Raw genomic sequence first — 14,277 nt, 5'->3', positions numbered from 1 at the left:
TGAGGGATGGCATTTCAGAAAGAGAACAGCACATGTGCAAAGGCCTGCAGAGCAGATAAAAATCTATGTGCACAACGTGTACCTGGATGTGTAGAAACACATGGAAAGCTGTCAACGCTTGCTTTGCCTTGTGTTGGTGGAATCTTTTCTGTCATGTATCTGCAGTCACCCTCAGAATAAAACCTAAACCCTAATTGTGGCTCTGGTCATCTCTTCATCCTCATCCCCCTCTACCCATACCTCACTTAGTACCCTCAGCTGCCCCTTCACAATTCTTGGCCTCCTTTCATTTTGGCCTCAGGGTCTTTGCACTTGCTGGTCCCTCTGCCTTCTATTCCATTTTCACTAAGCTGACTCCATCTCATTTCTCAGGTCCACCTCCTCAGAGAGGCCCTTCCTGACCGTTCTGTCTAAAGTACCTTTATCTCCTCCCAGAAGAAAATATTTAAAGTCACAGAACATTTCTCTTTTTTTTTTTGAGACAGATCTTGCTCTCTTGCCCAAGCTAGAGTGCCATGGCGTCAGCTCAGCTCACAGAAACATCAATCTCCTGGGCTCAAACTATCCTCCTGCCTCAGCCTCCCTAGTAGCTGGGACCACAGGTGTATGCCACCATGCCCGGCTAATTTTTTCTATTTTTAGTAGAGAACAGGTCTCACTCTTGCTCAGGCTGGTCTTGAACTCCTGAGCTCAAGTGATCCTCCCGCCTCGGCCTCCCAGAGTGTAAGGATTACAGGCTTGAGCCACCACTCCCAGCCCAGAATCCGCCTTACTCCTGATATTTCCTCTTAGTAATTTTCCATCCATTGAGTTCCACTCTGCTCCTTGGCTCTAAATTCCCTCTTGCCCAAGCTGTGTTCAGAGTTGAGCCCAATCTCTCCCCTCCACTGCGAGACCCCATCACAGTGATCCCTTCCGCAGCTCGATGGTCCTGGATAAAGTCTTCCTTACTGCAGTTTCGCAAGGATCATTGAATTTTTTCTTTAACAATGGCACCTCTCTGGTTCCCCCCTCCCCTCAGGCGCTCTCCCAACTCTGCCTTGTTGCCAAAGAGTACTTCCTGGAAACCACTATCATAGGTTGTAATTAAATAACTTTTAAGATTTAACGTCTGTCTTTTTCCCTCACTCCTCTCTGGGAAAAGACCACGTAGTTCCAGAGCTATCACAGCCATGCACAGCAGGCCCTCAATAAGCAGCCCGCGGAGCATGAATGAAGACGAGACAGCGGTCAGTGTTTGACCGGGGGTCCGAATGATGGGCGCCTCTCTCATCCTGTGAGACCTAGATGGGGTCCCTAAGAGGCTGGGCTGGGAGTGGCTGAGGCGGGCATTGGGGGTTTATGTGACAGAAATGGGGTCTCCAGAGGCAGGGATCGGAAGTCCTCAGCAGGTGGAAATGAGGGGTTATGTAACAGTCTTGGGGGAATCTCTGGGAGATGACGGGGAGTAAGCCCAGGCAGAGAAGGGAGTCACATGAGGACAGGTGGCCCCCAACAGGCAGAGATGAGGGTCGCTGTGGGAGGGGGAATGGGAAGTCTATGACAAAGGATGGGAATCTGTGTCGCACAGTTGGAGGAGGTCCTTGTGACAGAGTTGGGTGGTCTGGGGGAGGTGGCAACAGGGCTGTTGTTGCAAAGTTGAGGTATACCGTGCGCGGTGGAGATCGGGTCCGTGTTGCAGAGCTGGGGGACACGTGCAGTGGGAATGCGGGAGTGTGTCAGAGTTGGCGGATCTAGTCCGGTGAGGTGGGGACGGGAGTTCAGATAATAGGGCTGAGAGGTCCCATGTGTGGCGCATATAGGGGTACTGACGTAGAGTTGGACGTTCAAGTGAGGAGGGCATAGGGGTCCACATGCGCCGGTGACTGGGTCATCGAGGCGGGGCCGGGGAGCCTATGGATGCTGGGGTTCCCGAGCGAGAGGCTTGGCGGCGGCTCCCGGGCGCCCCCTGGCGGCCCCGCGCCGCCGCGGCTCCCACAATGCTCGCGTTGCCCCGCTTCGGCTCCCGCGGCGGCGGTTCCAAGATGGCGCAGGCGATCTTTGAGGCCCTGGAGGGTGAGCGGCGGCGGGGCCGGGGGAGGCGGCTGTTCCGCGCTGCGCCCCCTCCCGCCGCGCCCTCGCTGCGCCCGGCTTAGGGCGCGCGGCGGCCGCGGGGCGGAGGGCGCCGGGGCCGGAACAGCCTGTGGGCGGGAGGGGCGCGGGCAGGAACAGCCGCTGGAGCCGCGGCCTGGCGGGGGAGGGGGGAGACGGGACCGGAACAGCCGCGAGAGTCCAGGCCCGGGGGGGGGGGGGGCACCGGGCCCGGAACAGCCGGGCAGAGCCGGCCTGGCGGGGAGGGGGTCGCGGGACCGGAACAGCTGCACCCTGCAGGGCCTCGGGCCGGCGCGGGAGGGGCTTCCCGGAGGGAACAGCCGGGGACCCGGGCCGGCCAGGCCTGGAACTGCCGCGGCGAGGGAGGCGGCTCCGCGGACGCGGGGCTGGCAGGGCTGCGCTGAGGGGTCGGGTGGTGCGGGAGCAGCTGCAGGGTGGGAGGGCCTTGGCGGCCTGACCACGAAGAACTTCTGCTGAGCCATCTGTGTGCCTCCTGCTGGAATGTAGTCTCTTAAATTCGGACCAGGAGAGGAGAGGGGCCACCTGTATGCAAGGCCGGAACTCGGAGCTTACAGACCCAAACTAGCAAACACTGGGTGCCTGCCCTGTGCACCATGCTGGGTGCAGTTTTACAAACTCAGGCCGAGAAACGATGGGTGCTGGCCGTGTACCTGCCCGGGACGTGGTGCTCCCAGACCCAAGCCCGCAAACATTGGCTGCCAGCTGACTGTCCTGTGGTCTGCCTCGGATGGGAGTGGTCCTAAGGCTCAGAGAATTGTGGGCTTTGGAGACAGCAAACACTGAGCGCCTCCATGTGCACCTGCTGAGCGTCAGGGTGGAAAGGACAGCCTTAGTCACTCGGAGCCATGGTGCAGAGTAGTCACTGTGGGAGGTATAGACCAATAATGTTTTGGGAGGGTGGGATGAGATGCTTATACAGACAGGATGCAAACTGGAAGTACTGGCAGTGTGAGGCTGAGGCTTTGAGTCCTGCAACTCCTGAGATCTCAGCCACTTCCCTTCACTTCTTGGAGGATCGGAGTTTCCACCAGGAAATGGATAACCCCCCATCTAGAGTGGTTCAGTTTCAGGAATACTCATTGAATCAGGCACAGTCCCTGCCCCCACAATTTGGTGAGGGAGAGAAATTATAGATCAAGCAATTATTAGAAATTATGGAATTATAAACCAGGGGGGGAAGAGGGAGGAGGGGAGGGGCAAAAACTTACCTAATGGGTACAATGAACACTATTTGGGTGACGGCCACCTCTATGGCTGGGACTCAAACATTACAAAAGAGATCCATGTAACCTAAAACATTTGTACCCCCTTACTATTTTGAAATTAAAAAGAGAAATTACGGAATTAGAGAAAAGGTAAAAGGTGGCCTCCTCTCTTACCTCCCCACTGCTCCTCTGGCCCCCTTCAGTCTGTTCCCAGAGCAGCCTGTGTGAACCTTATAAAACATACATCAGACTGTGCTGCTCCTTTGCTGAAAACCTTTTCTTAGCTCCACACTGATCCCAAAATAAAGTTCAGCAGCTTCATCAAATCCATGGAGGCCTCATCTCTAGCTGCTCACCCACACTGAACTGTGGATCCTAGGAGACCTCTCTCCCCCTAGGGCTATGCAAATGCAGCTTCCACTGCCTGGGTCATTCCAATGACCCTTGATGACCCTCTTCCCTGGATCTCTGCAGTCCTGTTGCCCTTTCCCCTGGCCTCCCACATCTACCACCCCCTTTTTATTTTCCTCACAGCAGGAAGGCCAGCTGAGGTTGTTCAGCAGAGAACTGATGGTGGCCTGGGCCAGGGGACAGCTGTGGGGATGGAGAGAAAGTGGCTTTGAGACATTTGGGAGGAAGAATAGGCTAGGCTTGCCACTAGAAATGGGGAGTGGGGAAGGAGGAGCAGTGGGTTGAGGGAAGAATCAATGGGTAGCCCAGGGGCTGTGGCTTATGGACGTGTTTTCATCGATGAGGAGTACTAGAAGAGGGACAAACTTAGGGGTGGGGAATGACACATTTGAGTTTAGTTTTAGACAGGCTGCATTTTTAAAGATTAAGCTTTTTATGTTTTAATTTAGTTTATTTATTTTTTTGAGACAGACTGTTGCCCAGACTGGAATGCAGTGGCTTGATCATAGTTCATTGCAACCTGAAACTCCTGGGCTCAAGCTATCTTCCTACGTTAGCCTCCTGAGTAGCTGGGATTATAGGTGTGTGCCACAAGTCTGGCTCAAGCGATCCTCCTGCCTCAGTCTCTCAAAGTAATGGGACTACAGGTGTGAGCCATCGTGGCTGCCAAATTTTTATTTTGAAATCATTTTATCCCTGTAGATTCGCATGCAGTTGTAAGAAATAATAGAGTGATCCCATGTATCCTTTACCCAGATTCCCCCAGTGGTACCATTTTGCAAAACTATAGTGTATCACCTGCCAGTCAACCTGCAGAACAGTTCCATCACTACAAGGTGTTGCCCCTTCATAGCCACACCCAAAATTTCTCCCCTTCTCCCGCCATCCCTGGTGCCTGGCAACCACTGATCTGTCTCCCTTTCTAAAATTTTGTCATTTCAAGAATGTTATATAAGTGGACTCATGTAATATACAACCTTTAAGATGGGCTTGTTTCACCTGTCATAATTTCCTAGAGATTCATCCAAGTTGTGTGTATCAACAGTTTGTTCCTTTTTATTGCTTAGTAGTATTCCATGGTGTGGATATTCCACAGTTTAACCAATCACCCATTGAAGAATATCTGAACTGTTATAAATAAAAATGCTATGAACATTCATGTACAGATTTGTACCCAAATGCTTAAACACTTGCAAATTTGCATAAAATGGTAGAAGATTTATTGACACTTGTTCAGGGGAGCATGAACCCCAGATTTGCAACTCCAGATATTGGGGGGAACTAGACTGGGGGTGAATGAGACAGCAGAGGGACAGTGTAAGAGGGAGAGGGGAGAGAGTCCAGACAGAAGGAACTCCTCTACGTAGGAACACTTAGGTGTGGACAGAAGAGAGCAAAGGAGGCTGGAAGGAGGCACCAGAAAGGTAGAAGACCCAGGGAGGGTGGTGTCCTGGAACCAGGAACAGAGTGTTTCAAGGACTGTCAGGTGCTGCCAGATGGGCTTTGGTGACCGTGGGAAAGGTGTTTTGGGTGGAATAGTGGAAAATTAAGCCCCACTAGAGTGAGAGGAAAGGACTGGAAGGTGGGCAGAGGAGATAGAGGGTGTCAACGACCTTCGTTGGATACGTGACATTGAAGGGAGGAAAGATGGCAGCATGACTTCCAAGATTCTGGAGAGACTGGATGGGAAGGAGAGGGTACATGCACAGTGTGGGGAGAGGGGTTGACTGGGGAGAGTGGTTCCTGAGGAAGCAGGAGAGGTTGGAGGGAAGGGCTGGCCTCAGGAGGGACCATTGTTCCTGCTTTGTGACAGGGAAGTATGGATTCAGTTTGGCTGCAGGAGCTAATGGTTTTAGTTTGCATTGCAGTTAGAAGCTGAGGCAGGCATCCAGGAAAGAGCTGAGAGGTTGGAGGCAGAGCACTGGTTATGGGGACACAGAGAGGAGGCACCCTCTGGGTTATTTGGGAGGGAGGCAATGTGCCTTGGTGGCCACTTAGATGTGAGGAGGCCTGTTGTCCATCTAGTGATTCAGCTGGACAGTGAACTACTGTGAACCTCAACAGTGACAACTGATTAGGAAACCTGGAAGAGGTCACCGTATCAGGCCCCCAACCATAAATTCAGGTTATATTGTTCGTTGAGGAACAGAAAAGACAAGCACACATTGGAAAATAAGGAAGGCAAGAACGGCTGAGTGCAAACAGATCTGTAGGGTTTGTGGTGTGTGGATGAGGAAGACAGGGTAACATGATTTCCTGAGGGGCTGCATCACTTAGGATTAGCGTCAGCCGTGAGTAAGAGAGGAGCCCAAGCTAGCAGTGGCTTAGACTGGCTGGAAGGTTATTTCTTTCATATGAAAGTCCAGTGGAAGGCAGTCTAGGATATGAGGTGGCTGTGTTCTACAAGGTCCTCAGAGGCCCAGGATCTTTGCAGCATTTTTTCCTGCAATCCCTAGGGTTTGTGCCAATGGTCCAGGATGGTGGGCAGAATTCCTACTGTCATACTCTTGTTCTAGGAAGCAGAATGGAGGATGGGACAAAAAAAGGGGTCACACACCAAGCAGCTTTTAAGGAGACTTCCCAGCAGCTGCCATATAACACCATTACTTATAACCCATTGGCCAGAATTTAGTCATTTCCTAGTTGTAAGAGAGACTGAGAGGTGTAATTTTTATTCTGGGACCATGTTTCCAGCCCAAAATCTCGGGTTCTATTACAATGGAAGTAGGGGAGAATGTATGTTGGATCATAGCCAACCGTCTTTGCTGTGGGGGTTTTGCAGCGGGTCTGGCTTGTAGGGGTGAAGTCAGAGCAGGATGCTGGGCCTGTGTCCCACAGAGGCTGCATTTGTTTTCTCAGGGATGGACAATCAGACCGTTCTGGCCGTCCAGTCATTGTTGGATGGCCAAGGAGCAGTCCCTGATCCGACAGGCCAGAGCGTCACTGCACCCCCTGCTATCCAGCCACTGGGTGAGTATCTGCTCGGGTTCACCAGTGGAAGGGTGAGTGGCTCCCCATGGAAAATAGGGAGGCTCACATGGGGATGTCAACTGCCCACTATGGTCCCCGGGATGTCCCTTCTCCTCTTCCTCCCAGCCTGGACTTTTAGGCTCATGCCTGTCTCTGCTTAGCTCTGGGGACATCCTCTCTCAACCACTTAGTGAAAGTGGAGAGATGGGGTCATGATGCAGGGAGTAGTGGGAGCCCTGATGCCTGGCAACGCTTGTACCTTTGCCCTGGAAGTGACTATTCAGCCTCCCCTCTACGGAAAGAACAGACTGAGCATGAATTTCTCCCATTTAGAGGCCAGGCCCATGAGACACAGAGAGGATAAGGGACTTCTTTTGGAAGTTTCTGTGGGAGTCTGTGTGTTCATTTATTCATTCCACAAACATTTTTGAGTACTTGGGAATCACACTAGGGACAGGGAGATACACACCTAGGTTTAAATCCTTGTTCCCATAGTTCCTGGCTCTGTGACCCCGGACCAGTGAGTTAACCTCTCTGTGCCTCAGTTTCCACATCTGTAAAAATGGAGGTAACTGTCCTACCTCATAGGAATCTTATGAGAGTACTTGGGATTCAGTTTCAGCTGTTATAAATAAGAAATGAGAGTTTCGTGTGGTTTCTACAGGATTAAAGTTAGTTGCTCTGTTACATGAAGTCCTGATGAGCATTTGGGATGGGTATGGTGAAACTCAGACCCCTTCTTTCTTGTGGCTCCACTGCCCTCAAGCTGTAGGCCAGGGTGGCTGCTCCAGCTCCCACTTCGATTCCACATTCCAGCCAACACAAAGGGAAGACCCCAGGGAGTGGAAGTCATACCCTTTTCTTTTAAGGGGAAGTTGCATATACAGTACACTTCTGTCCTCATCCCATTGGTCAGAATTCTGTCACATGGCATGCCTAACTACAAAGAAGGCTGGGAAATATATTAACAAGGAAACCATGTTTCCCATTAAAATGTGTATTAGGTGTAAGAAGGTTACAGTTAGAATTGAATAACAGACATTTCTGCTACACCATGTTAGGTGCTTGAGGCAGTGCATGCCTGTGGCAGGCCTTTAGTAATGGGTGTGTTGTTAACTGTAGCAGTCATTCATTTAGTTCTTTATTCATTCAACAAACATCCTTTCAGAACCTCTTATGTGCCAAGGAGATATTGTAGCTATGGTGATAAAATAAGATGTATTTCCTTCCCTTAGAGGACTCACAGTCTAGTGGTGGTGAGAAAACTGGTATGAGAGGTGTGCCAGAGGACAGCACTGAGGCCACTGGCAGTAGGAAGGCTTCCTGGAGGAGGTGACATCTAAGCTGAGCCTTGCAGAAGTTGTTCTGAGAGAAGCAGCTTGGCAAGGGGAGCAGTGGGAGTAAAGGCATAGAGGAGTGTGATCACATGGCCCATTTGGCGACTGATAAATAAATTCGGGCAGGATAAAGATTTTGAACTTCTTAGTTTTAAAGTGAACCTGCTTTACTATTTCTTGATTTCTAATTATTTAGTACGTGGTTGCACATGGCCAACTATTCCTGCAGGTGCCCAGGTGGTTTTGAAAGCTGCTAAGAAGCACATAGTTGATGCTTGACACATGCACACCGAGTCATGGAGTACTGCTCAGATCGCTGTTCTCATGGTCAGCTGCAGATGTCCTCCTATTTCTCACAGTGATGTCCCCTGACTTATTCTTGCTTTTTTTCCAATTACTCTGCTCTGTCTGTGCCCCCTTTGCCACTACATCCGTGGGGATGACCACTAGATGACGAGGATGTCTTTCTCTGCGGGAAGTGTAAGAAGCAATTCAACTCGCTGCCAGCATTTATGACCCATAAGCGGGAACAGTGCCAGGGGAATGCTCCCGCCCTGGCCACAGTCTCGCTGGCCACCAACAGCATCTACACACCTTCAGCAGCACCCACGGCCGTCCAGCAGGCCCCACCTCCTGCCAATCGCCAGGTATTCATTCATTCATTTGTTCATTCATTCATTTAGCAAGTCTTTCTGAGCACCTACTGTGTGTCAGGCATTGTGCTGGGCACTAGGGTTACAGTGATGGACAGACAGACCAAGTCCCTGCCTGTGCAGTTGGCCGAGATGGATAGTACACAGACAAATGTATAAAGATGTACTTTCTCAGCATGTTACATGCAGAGGGGTAGGGGATGCCAAGACAGGGTGGGAGGTTTTGCCATATTGTATATCGTATGTGCTTGGAGGAGGACTCTGTGAAGAGGCGACATTTGAGCAGAGACCTAAGAGGGTGAGGAAATGAGTCACGCAGCTAGCATGGGGAACAGTGATCTGGGCGAAGGGATTAGCCAAGTGCAGAGGTCCTGAGGCGGAAGAGTGCTGGGTTTTTCCAGGAACTACAATGAGGTGACAGTGACCAGGGCTGGGTGGGAGGGAGTGGGAGATGATAAGGTTCTAGAAGATTGTGTGGGCCCTATGGGCTTTCACCCAGAGTGAGATGGCAGCCAGTGGGCAGAGGGTGTTGAGCAGGAGAGGGACATCGTCTGAGGCACCTTTTAACCAGGTCCCTCTGGCTGCTGTACAGAGAATAGACTTTGATGGGGGACAAGAGAGAGAGCCAGGGGACCCATTAGGGGGATGTCATACAAATCCAGGCAATGGATGGTGGCAGCTTGACGAGGGTGGTGGCAGTGGAGGTGGTGAGATTTCAGAAATATCTTGAAGGTGTTGCTAACAGAGTTTGTGGATCAGTTGGGTGAGGACTGTGAGATAAAGGGGAGTCAAGGGTGACTCCCATGGGGGAGTTGCCATTAACTGAAGTGGGGGATCTTTGAGGAGAAGATTTTGGGGGGGATGTCAGGAGTTCCGGTGGACACGGTGGATTTGAGATGCTCTCGGACATTTAAGTGGAGATGGTACTGATGTAGACAGTGCAGACCTCCAAGTCTGGAGGTTAGAGGAGAAGGCCAGGCTGCAGGTATCGGAGAAGCTTCTAGAATCCTCAGTCAAGAACACAATTCTAGAGCAAAGACACTCTGGGTGGAGGGCTCATAGATAGATTAAAGACTTCCTCATAAAGTAGGCTGAGCATATCTCAGGATGCCAGGTCAAGGGTTGAATTTCCCTTTAGCTTCGTTTTCTCTCCTTATTCCTTTATTTATTTATTTATGTAAGTATGTAAGTATGTATGAGAGAGACAGAGTCTTGCTCTGTCACCCAGGCTGGAGTGCAGTGGAGTCATCATAGCTCACTACAACCTCAAACTGCTGGGCTTGAGCGATCCTCCTGCCTCAGCCTCCTGAGTAGCTGGGACTACAGGTGTGCCACCACACTGGGCTAATTTTTCTATTTTTTATAGAGATGGGGTCTTGCTCAGGCTGATCTCGAACTCCTGAGCTCAAGCAGTCCTCCCACCTCAGCCTCCCAGAGTGCTGGGATTACAGGCTTGAGCCACCGCACCTGGCTTCCTTATTCCTTTAGAACATTATCTTTATTTATGGTGTAGACATAATTCCTGCCATCAAAATAAAAGCATTCACCCCAGACCCATAGGACATATAGCTTGAAACTTTTCAAGTTGCCACAAATATCTTCTAGCACAGAACATACACATTTTCCTCACTGCTTGATTATGAGTTTTGCTAGCAGAAAATATTCCCTTTCCCCCCTTTTTTCCAATAAAAGGAGAGAGGGAAACTCATCCAGGATTGGGCAAAGAAAAGACTTCAGAACACAAGCAGTTGGTTATGGGCAAGGAGAGAGCCCCTGCCTAAGTGACTGGGATGCAAAATGGGTTGTAATTTCCCATTTTTCGTCTCAGACTAACTCATGTGACATTGTAAAAATACAAGCGAACCAAAATCTATGCTACCTTTCCTGGCCATAACACGGGGCATTTCCCTAACCTGTCTGGACTACCTTTGCTTGGTTGAGGGCAAAGACATCCCATCTCTGAACAGACTCTGAGCACTGGGACCCAGAGCCTCTGCAGTTGCTGGAGGTTTCACAGAGACAGGTGAACTAGAAGGTGCCAAGGGCCTATCCGTATAGAATAATAGAAAACAAACACCCTTTACAGCTACCAAGAGGAGTAGTCACTGATATTTGACACTTTCTTATAAGTTCTGCCTGTCATCCTCACTATTGGTCTGAATATGATATTATTTTTATTATGAATTTGTATGTTTGCAAGTAATACTTGCTTCCCTTCTCCTTTTTAAAAGTTAGAATGTTACAGATTAAAGTCCCTCTGGCAGTATTCCTCTGCCCCTAGGTAACTATTGAGGGATATCCTTTTTTTTTTTTTTTTTTTTTGAGACAAAGTCTCACTGTGTTGCCCGGGCTAGAGTGCCGTGGCGTCAGCCTATCTCACAGCAACCTCAGACTCCTGGGCTCAAGCGATCCTCCTGCCTCAGCCTCCCGAGTAGCTGGGACTACAGGCATGCGCCACCATGCCCGGCTTATTTTTTTCCTATATATTTTTAGCTGTCCAATTAATTTCTTTCTATTTTTGGTAGAGACGGGGTCTCGCTTTTGCTCAGGCTGGTCTCGAACTCCTGAGCTCAAACAATCCACCCGCCTCGGCCTCCCAGAGTGCTAGGATTACAGGCGTGAGCCACCACGCCCGGCCGGGATATCCTTCTTGACTTAAGAATCTTTCACATATTTAAATCCATGCAGGAATTATGTAGTACTATTGTTTTAGATTAAGAATATATAATCTACATATTAATATTATGTAACTTAGTTTTTCATGCAGTTACCTTGTACTTGCTATATAGTATTCTATGCCATGACTATATTGTAAAATTTTTCAATTCATTCCCCTATTTACGGACATTTAGGTGATTTACAGTTTTTCACTATTAGAAACAAGGCTATGCAGAATACTCTGGTTTCTGGACTTCTTTGGGCATGTGTGAGTATTTCTCTAGGATGGATACCAGGAAGTATTATTGCTGGGTCATAACGTATGTGCCTTAGAGAGAGGTGCAACTTATTCTCCTCCTCTGGTGGATGATTAAGTGGAGGCTCAGAGAGGTAGAGTGACCTTCCCAGGGCTATGCAGCAGGGAGCAGCGAGGCAGAGATGGAACCCCGGTCAGTGGGACTCTAGAACCTGGATCTTTTGCACCATACCCTCAGCTTCCTTACAGAGTCTCAGACATGTCCACACATACACTCTCTCATTCTCATTCTCTCTCTCCCTCTCCATCCAGATCTCCACATACATCACAGTGCCCCCGTCCCCACTGATCCAGACCCTGGTGCAGGGGAACATCTTGGTGAGTGATGATGTGCTCATGTCTGCCATGTCGGCCTTCACGTCCCTGGACCAGCCCATGCCCCAGGGCCCCCCGCCTGTGCAGGTAAGAGGTGGCAGGCATCTCACAGGGTTTTGCTTCTAGACCTGCATGTTAACTCCTGTGAATTCAGAATCTTTTAGAATGAGGGGGCTTGGCCCCAGCTCTCTTCAACACTAAGGGGGACTATCAGTTTCCCCTTGGTCACCTCTGCTGTTGGTAGGGAAGCTCTAACACTCATGTGGGGACCCAGAACATAAAAGTTTTCACAGCCATAGTCCAGCCATTTTGACTTCTGGATTTTTTTTTTTTTCCTTTGAGACAGGATCTCACTCTGTTGCCCAGGCTAGAGTGCCGTGGCATCATCACAGCTCACTACAACCTCAAACTCCTCCGCTCAGACAATCCTCCTGCCTCAGCCTCCCAAGTAGCTGGAACTATAGGCATGTGCCGCAATGCCTGGCTAATTTTTCTATTTTTTGTAGAGACGGGGTCTCGATCTTGCTCAGGCTGGTCTTGAACTGCTAACCTCAAGCCATCCTCCTGCCTTGGCCTCCCAGAGTGCTAGGATTATAGGTGTTAGCCACCGTTCCTGGCCTTGACTTCTGCTTTTATTCTTAACAAAAGTGTCCCATCCATTAGAAAAACATTAGAAAATACACAGTGGCTCCTTGGGATTTTTCTGTACAGAAAGGATCTCTGGTCAAACCAGCCTAGGGTGCAGGTGTTCTACTTCTCTCCTCTCTCTGTCCTGGGTTTTTCTTGATTTTATCAACCTAGATTTTTTTTCCCAAACATGTTTGCCCATGGAACCCAAGGAACAGCAATGAAGAGAAGCACGCTTTATGAAATGCTGGTCAGCGTCGTCATTTTAACAGCCACAGAGGATCGCACCTTATGGAGAGACCATCCTCTATTTAGCCAGCTTTCTATGTCTGGACATGTAGGTCGTTGCCATTTTTTCTGTTATGAAAACTGCTGAAGTAAGCATCCATGTACAGACATTTAATATTTTTGCCTACATACTTGATTATTTTTGTACAATAAATTTGTAGAAGTCAGACAGCCACTGACCGATGCCAACCGCTCACACTTGTAATCCTAGCACTCTGGGAGCCCAAGGCAGAGAATCACTTGAGGCCAGGAGTTCAAGACCAGCCTGAGCACAAGTGGGACCTCATCTCTACAAAAAAAATATAAAAATTAGCTGGGCATGGTGGCACATACCTGTAGTCGCAGATACTCAGGAGGGTGAGACAGGAGGATCACTTGAGCCCAGGAGTATGAGGATGCAGTGAGCTCTGACGACACCACTGCACTCTAGCCTAGGTGACAGGGCAAGACCCTGTCTCAAAAAAAAAAAAACAACTTATAGAAGTCGATGGCTGTGTTTCAGGGGTCCACAATCACCCATACACTCCGTGATTCTCTAGAAAGACTCCCAGGACTCAGAGGTTGTTGTACTCATGGCTATGGTTTATTACAGCAAAAGGATACACACCAATAATCTGTCAAGGGATTAGTTAAAAATAAAAACTCACACCAGGTTCAGCAAGGGAAAAAGACATGTCAGGTGGGATCTGGAGGAATCCAGGCATAGGTATCCAGAGTTCTCTGTCGGTGGAGAGGGGAGGGCCTGCACGAAACACACTCCTGCCTCCAGCAGCGAAGTGCAGCAACACAGGTGCAGTGTTTCTTCCCAGGGAAACGCACTTAAGACTCAAGGGCCAGGGTTTTTATTGGGGATTGGTCACATAGGTGACCAGCCACCGTGACCAAAATTCCAGACTCTCAGAAGGGAATAAGTTGTTCACCAAAAATCACATTTTTTGTGCAAACAGTTTAGATGAGCTGGTCCAGTGTATCAGTGCTCAAGGTGGGCAAAATAGCCTTATGAATAAAGAGAATATTCCACAAGCCAAGTTCTCAGACACCAGTCAAGAGCCAGTCTTACAAGCAATCCCTCTTAACGTAGCAACATTAAGCCTACTGTATTAACTCTTTCCAACGTGAACTGGGTCATTCCTGTCTACTTCCATAGAGAGAAGGGATGGCAGCGCCAAGCTGAGGCCTCTTAATTCTCCCATGACTTTGCTTCCCTATCCCCTCTCAGCCCTGTCCTTTGGCTGCCCTGTGAGTAGCTGTTCCTTCCATGTGGCTGGCTAAGGCAAATGTTCTTCCTTGCTAATAAATAAGATAGTTAGTATCAAGAGGCTATAACACTTTGATTTTCCTCTTCTGATTTCAGAGCAGCCTGAACATGCATTCCGTGCCCAGCT

The 14,277-nt window shown here is 49.5% G+C and overlaps 1 protein-coding gene across 1 annotated transcript in view; it reads left to right on the top strand.

The window, feature by feature from the left end:
• Positions 1-2,024: 2,024 nt before the first annotated feature.
• ZNF341 (zinc finger protein 341) overlaps positions 2,025-14,277 on the top strand; it is a 38,812-nt gene continuing 26,559 nt past the window's right edge. The window contains exons 1-5 of the mRNA XM_012665713.1: positions 2,025-2,055; positions 6,588-6,698; positions 8,486-8,682; positions 11,915-12,064; positions 14,247-14,274. Of these exons, the coding sequence (XP_012521167.1) occupies positions 2,025-2,055; positions 6,588-6,698; positions 8,486-8,682; positions 11,915-12,064; positions 14,247-14,274 (517 nt within the window). The remainder of the gene's footprint in view (positions 2,056-6,587; positions 6,699-8,485; positions 8,683-11,914; positions 12,065-14,246; positions 14,275-14,277) is intronic.

Source organism: Propithecus coquereli, unplaced genomic scaffold (assembly GCF_000956105.1).
Source record: "Propithecus coquereli isolate 6110/MARCELLA unplaced genomic scaffold, Pcoq_1.0 Scaffold122, whole genome shotgun sequence".
Classification (NCBI taxonomy): domain Eukaryota; kingdom Metazoa; phylum Chordata; class Mammalia; order Primates; family Indriidae; genus Propithecus; species Propithecus coquereli.
The sequence above is the reverse complement of the archived record's forward strand: the minus strand, read 5'-3'. Positions and strand labels throughout refer to the sequence as shown.